Here is a 14,534-nt window from a genome sequence, read left to right as displayed (position 1 = left end):
ACATCTTTTGAAATCCCCTCTGCTGGCGAAGTGTATGTGTATTGAGGAGGAACAGTTGCGAGCATGGGTTTGCCCTTTGAGTCGACAAAGCAACCTCAAAGTTTAAGCCTTTTCGTTACTTATATTTGTATGTCTGGGACAGTGCTGAGTAACAAAAGGAGTGAGATTTTCTTTCAGTTCCCGCTTCAAGGACTTGGATTCCATGAACATTTTATTTAACTTTTTTTTTCTTTTTTTTTTTTTTTTCTTTTTTGCCTGAACAGGTTGGGATTCCCTTTTTTATTATTATTATTATTATTATTATTTTTATTTTTATTATTATTTTTATTGTTATTATTATTTAGGCACCCTGTCCAGTTGAATAAATCGCAGTGCTGTGTGTTACTACCCCGGTGATTTCAGTATGCAGCTGTGTTATCACAAGAGCGGCCAAAGTCTCCCTGTAGGATCAAATCACTTCATCTGGGGTGAGTGTGTGTGTGTGTGTGTGTGTGTGTGTGAATGCACACACAGACATGTGTGTCCATCTATGTGTGTGTGTGTGTGTGCACATCCACAACCGCCACGCTCATCTCTGCTCTCCACGCGGAAGGAAGGTCATTATTTCCACCTCCTCCATCCACCCTTTCTGTCTCAAAATATATATATGCGTATATATATGGGAGCGTGTGCCTATATATCCATATATATATTCTCTGCAGTATCATTTCTACGTTTGGAGTCGGGAGGGGGGGAAATCCGGGCGAAAATACATTTGCAATAACTGTCTCTGAAATGGTTTGTAAATAAATTTCGTAGTGGTTGTTTTTTTGGTTTTTGGTTTTTGTTTGTTTTTTTTTTTTTTTCTCCTGGAAATGGGAGACGAAGAACAAGAGGGGAAAAAAAAAATCCTGAAAAAAATAATAATTAAAAAAAAATAAATCTTTGTGTATGTAAAGTCAGTCCCCGGGATACTCTGTGAAATTCTGTGGCAAATAAAGACGTTGCAAGCTGTTCTACATTATGATTTTATTTGACCATTTTATTAGAATTTCCCCTCTTAAAAGCCTCTTTGCGGTCATTGTGGTGTGGGTTTCTTCTATCGGGGTTTAAATACCTGAATGCATATCAGAAATATCATCATCCATATTCATGGGACTTACTGCAATCTGCTCTAATAGGACCGGGATTAATATGAACCCTCCACCTTGGAATACACGTTTGGTGTGGAGTTCATTGTATTCATCAGCGAACTGAAATTTATAGGATTTTTCTTGGCCCAGTAATCCTACTCTGAATTTGGCTCCAGATGTCTTTCGCTGTTTTCCGGTTGTAGTTAATCTTTTTGCATTTTCATGAGGACAGTGTATTAGCCTGCTTTTTTTTTTTTTAAAAAAAAAAAGGAAAATACAAAAGCGAATGAAACTCTGATCACACCGAGGAACGAGCTGCATTTCCGTAAGTCAAGGATACCTCGTACCTACAAAGCACAAATGCAAAGTCAAGTCCTTAAATTCCTGCTTAAGGAAAACAAGTTCAACTCCCAGGCACAGGGCATAAAAGTGATTTCTTCCCCCCCCCCACCCCCGCCCCCCCCGTTTGCACAATGACTTTTTTTCTCGCAGTTGTCCGAAAGCAACACACCGTTTTCGAGGACAAAGAAATCCCGAGGATGCCGTTGGTGACGTGGTGCATGTATTTGGTGTAAATACAACAATTCGGAAGGGGTTTGGGGTTGGCTTTTTTTTTTTTTTTGGGGGGGGGGGGGGGTACGTTTGAGGTTTCCGATCTGGATGCTCTCCTGCTTTCTGATGTGGAGCGATGGGATTGTGCATATGGGCGAGGGCGGGGTGGGGTGGGGGGGCAAGGAAGGGGGGGGGGAATAAAACCCCCAGCAGCCAAGAAACAGCAGATTATTTTCCCATCCATTGAGCGTGTTCTTGTAAAATTCTCATACTCGCTTTTAAATACAACCCTGTTGAATGAAAACCCCTTTGATGGTGTCTTCTGATTTTATTTGACAACGGCGGGGGGGTGGGGGGGGAAAAGGATAAACCCGCAAAAACGCTCTTCGTTTGCACCCGTCCAAACACCCCCCCGCACCCCCCCGCACCCCCCCCGCGCCATTAAATGCGAACCAACTCCAAGCTTTCGTGATAGACCCGTCCTAGTTACGCCGCGATATGATCTTGAAAGGATGTTCAGAGGCATGTTTCTCATTAAAAGAGTGGGAAAGGGAAGAAAAAGGGGCTCGGTGGATGGCAAAACGCTTCTTTATTTCCTCCCATTTCTTTTTGCAGAGCCTGCGAGCTGAGAGGACGCTTGTCCCCGGCCTAAAATCTCGCCTAAGCTTTACGTTGAATAAACTAGGCGTAAAGGAAGGTTTTTTTTTGGGGGGGGGGTTGGTTTGTTTTTGTTTTTTTTTTTTTGCGGGCTGCAAAGTAAAATAGACAAAATAGGAGCCATCTTCCCGGCAGATGTAGCTGCGCGCCGGGACCGGCCCGAGGAGGGGGCTGACCCTCCCCCGGCGCGCACCAAAAAAAAAAAAAGCAAAAAAAAAAAGGGCAAAAAAAAAAAAGGCAAAAAAAAAAAAGGCAAAAAAAAAAAGGGCAAAAAAAAAAAAAAGCACCTTTCTTTAATGAGTGTTTGCCAAACCTTCCCAAGGTTAGGAAAACTAAAGAGAGGTGCAATAAGGTGAATATCGGGAGGTCAGAAGCGGCAGTTAATGCTCCGTAACAGCAGCGGCTGTCCGGACAAAAGCGGCTAGTCTAGACATTGTAATAAAGACTGCGGCACTAAACAGCTTAATTTTTCTTAATTACCCCGTCTGGCTAAAGGAAAAGACTTCCGCAGTAAATAGTAAACAAATAAGGGAGTCTTGCCCAGGGAATTTATTTTTTTTTCCCTCTTCTCTCTCCCCCTCCCTCCCTTCCCTCCCCCCCCCCCCCCCCCCCTTTTCCAAGGCTCCAGTTCAACTGCAGCACAATGAAACTGTAGGCCTAGTTCAAAGTTTTCGCGAGCTAAAATGGAATGCCAGTTGTAAAATCCAAGTTTATAGACCATGTGGGAGTTTACAGCAGCATTAAGCATCAGTGCCATGTAGGAAAAGGGCTGTTAATGTTCTGGGGAGGGCGGGGGGGGGGGGGGGGGAGAAGGGGCTGGCGGAGGGGGGGGGGGGGGGGTCACTGAAGATGCTTTGGGTACCACGACGGGGGAGCGTACAAGCAGAACAGGGTTGAGACATACGTATCTCGCCGGCCTAGTCGTGCGGGCACCTATATGGAGGGTGACATAGGCGGCGGGGCGAGGGGAGGGTCCGGCGCCGGGTTTTTGGGGCCGGCTCCCATTTAACAGCAGAAAGCCAAAAATTGCCACGGCGAGGGGTTTTCCGAGGCGGGTCGGGGGATGCGGGGGGTGGGAGTGAGACCCACAGGAAGAAAAATGTGAAGATATGATGTCTTTGAACTTCAATAAAGTCAAGTCCATCACCTTTAACCCTTTTGTAATAAAGCGGCATCAGAGAGGGTCGCGGCTCCCCGGCCGCCCCGCCTCCAGGGAGCCGGGGGGGTGGGTCGGGGTGGGGGGACACCCACATCCCCCCCCCCCCCCAAAAAAAAACCCAACCCCAAACTCTAATTTTGAACCCCGCGTGGCGTTTATGACGCTTAATATTTAACTCAGCCGCCCAGCACTTAATGCATTTCGAAGCAGGTTTAACACGCGCGGCACACACTCTTTATTATTGTTATAAACCTTTTGATATCTTAACGCATGAAAAGTTTTTATAACTTTGTTTGGCGTAAAAGTTTTACAAGTTTTTCCTTCTTTCCCCCCCCCCCCTTTTTTTTTTTTTTTTTTTAAATTCCCAGCACGCATTTAGGCTTTTCCCGTCAACTTTATTCCTACCTCGGATGTCCATCACAATAAAGCCTCCCTCATAGGCTGGGGAGCTCGCTCTGGGCTCCACGTTAATGACACCCAGACTAATTACGAAGGCCCTTTCCATGTGACGTACAAACACACCGACCCAACCTGTTTCCCATTGCTCCCCGGATTTCATACACAACATGTTGGAAGCAGCTCTGGGTGACTTTGTTGGGAAATAGTGCAGAGAGGGAAGGAGGTGAGGGGGCCGGCTTCTAATTGGCTTCTTGCGGGATAATGATGTTCACTTATGTTGGCTTCCATACCAAGCAAATTAATTCCATTTTTGGGGGGAACCCCCCCCCCCCCAAAAAAAAAAAGGGGGAAAAAGGAAGGAAAAAAGAAAGGAAAAAAAAGAAAAGAAAGGAAAAAGGAAAATAAAGGAAACAAGGAAAAAAGGAAAAAGAAAAACAAGGAAAAAAGAAAGAAGAAAAAAAAGACGCGTGACTGGGGAGGGGGGATCTGTAAGAGCTGCAAATGCTGGATTAGGGTGTCCAGAGACTCTCGTTGCGTTGGACGGGGCTGCGCACCCCCACGCACACGCACCCACTTGCACCCACACCGCCCCACGACCCCACGCAGCCTCTCCCGAAGGTGCCAGGGCAGGAGCACGTAAACTTGACTGTGTGATAAGGCGAAACCTCCTTGGTGGCATGTAAATAAACAACTTCAGCTGAACAACTCAGCAAGAGCGGCACACAATAGCCACGAGGGGAAAAAAAAAATCCAGCTTTTTGACCATTTCCACTTTTCCTCACGGGTTTGACGTTGGTTTGCAACTTGGCCAGAGCTGGGATTTCGCAAAAGCCAAGAAGAAAGCCAGTGGTTTTGGCAAGTGGACTCGAATCGACCATCAATTGAGCTAATCCTCGCCTGTGGATCCCAGGGTGAATTCATTTATTTGTGTACGAGGAACTTTTACAGGAGCAAGAGCTGTTCCCGACGGAGGGGCAGGGCTGGGGCCAGGCAAGCGGGCAGCAATCCCCAAGTCCTGGCGCCCTCTCCCAGGGACCCCGGTGGCCCATAACCTTGGCGAAAGGCGATTAAATTGGTTCTCCTGAAGCGCCGCTCTGCCCAGGGGGGGGACCGGCGGCGAATTCGCTGCTGAAATATTGTAAAGCCACCGGCAAAAGGAGGAGGGAGGGGAAGGGAGGGAGGCGGGGAGAGGGATCAAACTTTGGGGAAGGAATTGCGGATTTGAGGCAAAGCGTTTGCAGGCTTGCGGTTTAGTTTTTAAACACCACCACCCCCCCCCCGAAATATAAATAGCCCCTTAAAAATAAATAGCCGCCCCCCCCCAAATAAATAGACCTCCAAAAATAAATAGACCTCAAAAAATAAATAGCTCCCCCCGAACAAATAACCCCCTAAAAATAAATAGCCCTCTAAAAATAAATAATAGCCCCCCAAAAAGGGAGACGCGGCGGAGGGGGGGGGGGGGGGGGCTCAGGGCTGCGCTGCCCCTCCGCTCTCCGGGAATATATTAAAAATATGACTTCTTTATATTATTTTGCCCCAAAATGGCGGCTCATTAAGGCCTGGCTTATCTGCCTTTCATAAAGTTGGGGGATGCAGGGATGCACAGCACATGTTAGATGGAAGCACGTTTCTCTGCTTTTGATAACTTCTAAATTACAACATGAAACCACGAGAATGTGGTTTGCAACCTCATAAGGGCTTTTTTTTTTTCTTTTTTTCTTTTTTTCTTTTTTTTTTTAATCTGGAGTTGAGGAATTAGGCTGGAGCGTATTGCTGATGGAGCCCATGAAAAACTTTATTCATTTTGGAAACAAAAAAAAAAAAAGAAGGGGGGGGGAGGAAGACTTAATGAAAACATTGCAATTGTTTATGTGCTACAAGTAGCAAAGTAAATTCGTTCGTTTTAATTGTTAAAAAGCGGCCTAATTCCTCTCTTTGAATGAAGTGATACATGCTCAAGAAAATCTGCAGTCCTCTGCTTTAAAGATGTGCTTGATATAAACCGTATGTGACCGTACAAATGACGGTTAAAATAGCCGAAACTCCTCGGGGTTTGCGAAGAGCCTGTGATTAAGCAAGCGGGAGATACTCGAGGTTCTCTCTCAGGCTGAGGGCTGCAGGTATGGAAAAAATACCTAAAAAATTAAAAAAAAAAAGAGAATTACCGTGTTTTTTTTAAATAAAACTCTCTCCCCGCACACGTGCTTCTCGGTGCTCTCCACCTCTGCGGCGGTGTCTGTGTTTGGAAGGTAGAGACCCTCAAATTTAGGCAAATACAGCAAAACCACCCCGTCAGGCTTTAGCTCCGCTGCCTCATTTCCATGCTGTAGGTGTGAAATTTGCATTTATTCGGATTTTTCTTTTCCCCAACCGCTTCTTTTTCAAGGAGAAACGTGAGTGTTAATCGCCCGTCCTCGCGGTGCTCTCCATATTCTGTTAAAATTGTAATTGAAACAATAATGTTTATTTTGAAGCGCTCAGCAGACCGGCGTTGCCGCCTCAGAGACGCCTGTTAAATTATCAGCGTTTTAACAAAGTTTGAAAGAAATCATTTTCCTATCGTCGTATGTGAAAAATAGGAATTCTTTGAGGTTTGCTCTTAACTCGCAGGGCAGACCCACATTTTAGCACGTCCTTCATTGTTGTCAATTTTTACCTTTCATCGTTGTTCTTCGCCTCGTTCAACTTCACTTTTTTTTTTTCCTTTTTTTTTTTTTTAAACTTTATAAAAGGGGCTCTCCAGAATCCACATCGCCATCAACCGCGGGGTTATTTTGCCGCTTAAAAACCGCAGGGCAGCCACCAGCATTTCCCAGACCAAAAAAAAAAAAAAACCAAAACAACCAACCAACCCCCCAAAACAACAAACCACCTTTAATTTTCCAAACGTGCAATAAGCCACATTTCCAGAACTCCCACCCGGATTTCCCCACCTCTGCTAGAAATAATTCTCTTTTTTTTGTTGTTTTTTGTCCCCTCTTTTTTTTTTTTTCCTTGGGCGGGGGGAAGGGGGGCAATATTTAAGTTTGTTAACGCGGTTGGAAAGCTGAAGGCAACATTTCAGCACTGAATAAACCCCTCCAAAATCCCCGCGTCACGTCGCTGCGCTCTGTCACCCTGCTTGTTCTTGCCTATATATGAATTACGCTTTCCAAATTTCGCCTTCGTGATCAAAGGGAAAGGAGAAGGGTCCAAACTCCATCCAGCGCCCGGGTGCTATGTTGGGGGTAGAAAAGCCTGAACGCGGTTTTCAATACCACCTCAAGGAACATAATATCATTCCATAATTCTTTGACTTAAGTTACTCAGAAAGAAGGAAGCAGGGTAAGAGGGATTGTAAAGTTTGATAGATTTCTTGTGGTGATAGTTTACAGTTTCTAAGCCAACATATAAAGGCGTGGGTTTTATTTTTGCATCGCTGTTATTGTACTCCAGTGTACTTTGTCATAAATCAGAATTATTTCCGCTACAACATGGGGCATAATACCGGGCAGAAATACAAATTTAAGGTAATCATTAAAGTGTTGCTACCAAATACTTCCTCGAAGCGAAAATGAATGTTTGTCATAAAAACGTAAGAAAACTTGGTAAAAAATACAATGGGCATAAGAAGCGCTTTCTACACATAACTCACGGTTAAATAATTAGATTGAAAAGGGGACAGGTAAAATATTCCGGGGAAGCCTGAGACATGCTTTGTCTTGGAAATTGTAGACATTTATACACTCCTCGGGGTGATGGGCAGAAGAGGGGGTTTTCTGGCATCTTCCCCCCCCCCCCCCCCCCCCATCCCCTCGTCCCTGCCTAGCAGGGTCCCCGGCTTCCCTGGCATCCCGAGCGCCGATTTGGGGACGGTTTAGGACAATTGCTCTGTCTGTGGCGCTGGGGACAATGGGAGGACGCGGGGACAGACGGCGTCGTGTCCGTGTCCCCCCCCCCCCCCCCCGGGAGAAAGGGACCCGTGAAAGGAAGGGCGAAACCCCGCTTTTTTTTTTTTTTTGGTGTGCCTCGGAGTTTGTTGGGTAAAACCCCCTGAACCGGCCCAAAAAAGCCAGGTTGAGCCCCGGGGGATGGAAACGCGGGGGGTGGCAGCCCGACGGCGGCGGGGGATGAACATCGGACGTCTATATGGTTCCCCTAAAAGTGTGTAAAATTCAAAGTAGGTTATTAAAGCCCTTACCACGGGTAGACTCTCTCCTTTTAAGTTTTAATAGCATTTGTTCGTATTTATTTTCTGTAATTAGAGCAAAGCATTTTTCCCAACGGGGGTTCCACTTAGGCTGATGAATTTTATTTCTCTTTCCATTAATGACCCATGTTTATCATACTTCTAATTATTTTTAACTTTAAACAATATTCGGTCTCCTGGAGACGCCTCTGTGCTGCTTCCCAACGTCAACTTTCTTTCTCCGTGGCCAAAAAAAAACCATCACGGTGAAGTTTCGAGATATACCCAGGTCGTATTTTTATGAACAATCTGATTTTATATTTACTCAGCCCCCTTCGGTCCCGAAGATGGTGATTAGCAACTCGCGGAACAGGCTTGAAACCCTTCAAACATTTACATCGGTACCTTCTGCTGGCAAAAACTGGTAAACAAAACGCCTGCGAACGGCGTAAATCTTTATTTTACACGCACAACATTTACACATTCATAAAAGATGGGGGTTCCAGCACCGGTTTTTTTCTCTCTCCAGCAACCTGGATGGGGAGGTTTGCTCGAGATGCTCTTGCGAAGCGCCTGGTTCTGCGGAGAAGCAAATTCAAATTATTTAGCGTCACGTTCGATGTGCTCCGTGCAACTCCTTCACATCTCCTTCGACAAAAGCACACACCAGAATGCAGGGCGAGAAAAATCAGGAAAACATATTTAATCTTTAGGCAGACAATACAGGAAACTATGAGGTCAAATTTTTTGTGTCCCCAAAAATGCACATGTGTAACTGTTTGACTGAGCAGCATAAATTATCGGCCAGCCACATCAGCTGCAAAAATAAAGTAGAAGAGGGGGGAAAAAAAAAATCAAACCGGGGGGGAAAAAAAAAAAAAAAAGCAATATAATACAAAATTGCATCGGTCTTTAATTTCGTCACCTATAAATGAGAAAATATTGGCTCCCGTACTAAAGTTTTATTCTTTGCTTATAAATATTATGTGGAATTTTCGTTGGATATCATAAAACTGAACGATTTCTATCAAACTGTTTTAAAAAGACCTATGCAGATAACACAAATAGAGGCAATAAAGTCGCAAATAGCTTTCCAGGGGAACCAAATGGCGTCTGAAGCCTACGAAAGCTTTTACTGTGCTGGGGAAGGGGGCACACGAAATAGGATTATGCACTTTTAGGCTTTTTCGGCCTAAGATATTGAATCTTGTCCCACTTGATGCGGCGAGAAGACCCGCAAGGCTCTTGAAAGTTAAGTCGAGGGGAATTTTACAGCCCCGCTTTTGAAAATCTTTGGGAAAACAGGTTTGCAGACGTGAGAATATTTAAGCAGGACTTTGCTCTAAACCGTTACAAATCACCCCAAACGGTCAAGTTCCACTTTCTCTGCTCCAATGTACTTCTTTTTTTTTTTTTTTTTTGTTCCACGCTTTTGCTCCCTTTCCTTTTTTTCCCCCTCTTCTTTTTCTTCTCCCCCTTCTTTTTCTTCCCCCCGTTCTTTTTCTTTTTCCCCCTCCTTTTTCTTTTTTTCTTCCCCCCCTCTTTTTTTTTTTAATGAAAGGTGGCGTTTTCTTTTTGTTTCCCTTGAAAGTGACTCTGAACCCGTCTCTTTCTAATCGTAATGATCTTGAAACTCCGGGCTATCTCCCTTTTTATTTATTTATTCGCCATTGCCCTGATCCGCCGCTTCACCTAAAATCAGAGTTCAGCCACCAGCACTGCAACACGCCGGGGAAAATGATGAAAAAAACCCCACAAACCCTACAGGGCTTAATTACTACACGATTTAGAAAATCATAAAGAACATGAAGCTGGGGGGGAGGACACGATAACCACGAAGGTTTCAATTCCGTCGTATTTAAGGCGTCAAATCTTGCTTCGGAGATTTAAAATTTAAAAGAAAACAACAACTTGAGCTGCCACCGCAGCGAATTGCGCCACGGAAGAGGAGAGAGGAAATATTGGAGAGAAAAGTAACTTTCCTCGTGAAATCACCCCAGGAAAAAATGAAAATCAAATAAACCCCGACCAAACCGGGACAGTTTCGTTCGCAAAGCTTTCTGCGTGATATTTAGTGTGTCCCAGGTTGGATATTTCCCCCCCCCCCCCCCCCCGTAGATATTTCCCGGAGAGAAAGAGGGAGCAGACGGAGAGACAGACAGACAGACAGGAGGAGAAAAAAAAACCCACCACACCACCGCACTGTTGCAGTTCACCATCTGAAAGTCGCTCCCTTTTCACAAATTCGACCCCTTTTTTCCTCTCCACGAGGAATTTTTGTCCTTTCTCCCCCTGCACAACACCACACGTGCCATTTTAGCCCAGAAACTTAAGACAGTTCGGGAATGAAAGTGGATAATTAAAAAAAGCTGTCTTCGCAGAGTCGGGGAAGGCAAAGCGGCTTTGCTGCGGGGGGAAAAAAAAAGGGGGGGGGGGGAAAATAAAGCAAAACTAGGTTTTCACTGTCTTTTTCTTCATTAAAAAAGCTGCTTGGGAAATATCCAACCTGCTCCAAGGAGCTTCGGGGTTTCGGGGAAATGCCTGGACGAAGGGTCCCTGAATTATTCCCCAATTTCTCCCCCCCCCCCCCCCTTTCTCTTCCCACATCTCTCTCGCGGCAGCAAAAGCAAAGCGGCGCCCGGCGCATCACCCCGCCGCGCCCCCAAGCCCCATCCAGCACCCACCCCCCACCCCCCCAAAAAAAAACCCCAAATAATTGTAATAAGCATAAAAATCGCGCCAAGAAGCAGCAGCGCAGCAGCCGGCTGAGCCCGGAGGGGCTCGCCCGTGCCCAGCCTTGCCGGGGAGGGGGAGGAAGGCGCAGCCGAGCGGAGGAAGGAGAAGCGGGGTTGGGGGGGGGGGGGAGGGGGGGGGGGGGTGTCGCTGCTTGGGAGGCAACAATTAAAAATCTCAGCCGGTTTTGGGGGCGCAAAAAGACAATTCCGAGGGGGAAATGGGGGGGGGGGGAATACGGGGGGGGTGGGTGTTGAGATTGTTTAATTTAAATTTTCCCCGCCGCCCCGCTCCCCCCTAAATTAAAAATAAAATAAAATAAAATAATTAAATTTTTTTTTTTAAAGTCGTGTCCCCCGTCGTCCCCCCCCCCCCTCCCCCTTTGCCCCCTTCCCACGCGTGGCTCCGTTGGTAAACAAACGGGCGGGCGGGGAGCGGGGCGGCGGGGCTCGGCCTTTGTTCAACGTGAAGGTCCCGGCCCGGTGCTGGCAGATGTCGCTGTTGCTCCACGGTGCCGCTCCCGGTCCCGACAACTTGACCCCCGTGACGTCGTCCCCGTCTGAATCATCAAGGCCATTTTCAATCCTCATTGGCCTGGGCATCACGTGGGGGGGTGGAGGGGGGGAGAGCGATGCGTGGATAATTATGGTGCTTGATATTTTTTCCCCCTAAAAAAAAGATGTCAGCCCCTGGCTGGAGTATTCCTCCTTAAAAACCCTCTCTGAAAATGTCATGTCCCAACAATGTGACTTCTAACTCGTTTTTGATGGACTCGTTGGCCGGTACCTGTAGAGGGGAGAATTATTCCTCCAGCCAAGGGATGTACATGCAGCCTGGGAGCGATTTCAGCTGCGGAGTCATGAGGAACTGTGGAATCATCCCGTCTCTTTCCAAAAGGGACGAGGTGAATAGCGCTACCTTGTCTCTCAGCACCTATCCATCTTACCTTTCTCAGCTAGACACTTGGTGTGACCCCAAAAATACGTACAGGATCGAGCAACCTGTGCAAGACAGCTCCCATCCTGCTCCTTCCCAACCAATGTCAAGGAAGAGAATGTTTGCTGTATGTATAACGCTGATAAAAGAGCAAAAAATGCCACAGAGACAGCCCTCTACCCCAACCAAATGCCTGAGTCTTGCCTAAATGACCATGAAGTCCCCGTTCCTAGCTACTACCGAGCAAGCCAAGGTTACCCCTCCATGGAGAAGACGTCAAACTGCAGCAATCCAAATGAGTTTGAGGCAAGTTTTGAATCCAGGGCGAGCCTGAACCCAAGGAATGAGCATCTGGAACCAGCACCGCCACCTCCGCCGCCGCCCCCGGTGGCTAAAGTGAGTTTCCCCGAAAACACAAAAACAGATAATACTCAGAACACATCCACGAACGAAATTAAAACAGAAAAAAGCGCCCCAGCACCCAAAATAAGTCCTTCGGAAGCAGAGAAAGACCCGAATAAAAACACTGACACCAGCACTGACAATTCTGACAATGAAGCAAAAGGTAAGGGAATCATTCATTACCAGTAGCTAATTCAGCAATTAGTAATCATCCATAGCTAATAAGAGCAAAGGTAATGCGAATGTGCAGTAATGTGCTCTCTACCCTGCCAACTTCTCCTCCAGAAATTGGCACAATAATGTTCGGTATCGTTGCCGTCTTTTGGGAAAAAATATTCTTCCTAGAAATGTTGGTTGTTTTGCCGGTTGGTTTTGGTTTTGGTTTGGTTTGGTTTTTTTTTTTTTTTTAATATATATGTTAGAGCTGAGAAAAAGGAGCAGAGAGCTGTTTGAGAACTCGTCCTCTCGCTGTTTCTGTGGAGAAAATGTGCAGTGCATGTGCTTATGCAAAAAAAAAAATGTTGGTCCTTGCAATCACCGCTGCAGAATGCAATAAGGCGCGGGGGCTTTGCTCTGAAATCGCGGAGACTTGGGGTTTGTTTGTTTGGGGAGGGTTGTTTTAGGGGGGGGGTCGTGTTTTTTAAGGCGGATGAACCCTGATTTTTGTTGTTCCCCTTCCTATCGCTTCCTCTGCGAACGCTTTATTTCCGTGTGCTAAGCGAATTTGTCTTCTTTGGCTTTGCTCGGTGTTGAAGTGGGGTAAAAAATTAAACTGCGTAGAGTCTGATTTGCAGTTACAAACGTCTCAGGCTGGAGTTGTGCACTGTGCCTCATTTCATGGCTTGGGAGCTCGTTGGGAGACTCAGAGAGGAAAAAGCTTCTTTCTTTTTTTTTTTTCCTTTCTTTTTTTTTTTTTTTTTTTCCTTTCCTGGCGAATTGAGGTCTTGTTTGCGAAGGCAAAAAAATGTTTCTGTGTGTTGAGCAGATGTTTTAAGTCTGGGATTGTCTGAAAAGAGGCTTTCATTGAACACATTTTATTTTCACTGTAGAGACTGCATACGCCTTGAAACCTATGTGTACGTGAATATTCGGGTTTGTTTCTCTCCTAATTCGAAGCTGGGAGGATTCAGAGGCTCCTTTCAGGTCAATAAGTGGGGAATCATGTGAAGGGAGGGATTGAATTTCCCGAAAAAGTTGGAGCGAAATTGCCTTGGTAGAAAATACCGCCCAGCTCGGAGCAGCGGGTTGCATGGGTTGCCTGTGGTATGCGGATTAAAATATCCGCCGAGTGTCAGGATCTGTGCTATAATTAGGGCTCCAGCGGCAAGAAGGATGGCTGGGGTACGTGGCGTTGTATGTGCATGCAGGGCTCCACGCGTGTGGGTCGTGTGTGGACCCCCCATGCACACACGCCTCGCGTCCGTGGCACCAGCAAAACCCATCCTCTGGCGTTTCCCCCTCCGAAATTGGCCTTTTTAAAAGCGGAACCCAGAAACGCTTCTTTTTTATTATTATGTTTCCCTTTTTTTTTTTTTTTCTTTTTCCCCCTTTTTTTTTTTTTTTTTACCATTCCGCATCCACAGGGAAATGATATTATCTGGCAGTTGACTTACAATTACGCGCGCACACACACACAAAAAAGCAAAGTCAAGGTTATCAAAACCCCTGCAAACTTATCCGCACAAAGCGCCTTCAACGTCCACGCCAGGAGAGGTTTTGGTGGGATTTAACCCGAAAGAAAGATCATGTTGGGTTGGATTTGTAATTGGGGCGGAAATAAAGAAGGAAATAAATACAGATAAAGGCTTTCTTGCGCTTCAGATGTTAAATTTAAAATGGGTGCGTGGAGAAAGACGTGGTTTCCCAGATTTTTTTCGCGTTTCAAAAGGCATTTCGTGGTGTTCGCGGTGTTTTCAAAGGGTCAGAGCCACTTTGGGGCGGATTTTGTTTGCTGCTGTTTCTGTCGCTTCCTTTTAAAATCTCTTATAGCTTCGGCTTTCGTTTATGTTGAACCCGAATTTTTATTCGGGCGGAAGGTAAGAGACCTTTCTCGCGTGCTTCGAGCATTTCGGGGGGTGGGGTGGGGGGGGGTGATAGTGTTTCCAAGGGGATTTCCAGGGCTTGGTGGCGTTAAAGGGTCTCCGCAAACGCCAAAGTGGGTCCATGTCACACCAGCGAATTTTGAAGGTGCCTTTGGCTAAATCCAGTTGGTCGGTTGGGGTTTTTGGGTTTGTTTTTTTTTTCCCCCCTTTGGATTTCACGAATGCGGTGCCGAGGAGGTTGCTGCAACGGCAGGATCCGCTTTTTCTTGAAGGTTTGGGCAGGAATATCGGCCGGCCGGCCGGCCGGTGCCAGGATTTTCTCCTGACCAAATTCAAAGCCCAAGGATTTGCCGTGTTTATTTAGGGACGTG

The 14,534-nt window shown here is 46.2% G+C and overlaps 1 protein-coding gene across 1 annotated transcript in view; it reads left to right on the top strand.

Annotated features, from left to right (window-relative positions):
* The first annotated feature begins 11,493 nt into the window (after positions 1-11,493).
* The window catches only part of HOXC10 (homeobox C10), a 4,207-nt gene continuing 1,166 nt past the window's right edge, over positions 11,494-14,534 (top strand). The window contains 2 exon segments of the mRNA XM_076360325.1: positions 11,494-11,787; positions 11,790-12,284. Coding sequence (XP_076216440.1) covers positions 11,511-11,787; positions 11,790-12,284 — 772 coding nt within the window. The 5' untranslated portion in view covers positions 11,494-11,510.

This window comes from Aptenodytes patagonicus, chromosome 27, assembly GCF_965638725.1.
Source record: "Aptenodytes patagonicus chromosome 27, bAptPat1.pri.cur, whole genome shotgun sequence".
Lineage (NCBI taxonomy): Eukaryota > Metazoa > Chordata > Aves > Sphenisciformes > Spheniscidae > Aptenodytes > Aptenodytes patagonicus.
The sequence above is the reverse complement of the archived record's forward strand: the minus strand, read 5'-3'. Positions and strand labels throughout refer to the sequence as shown.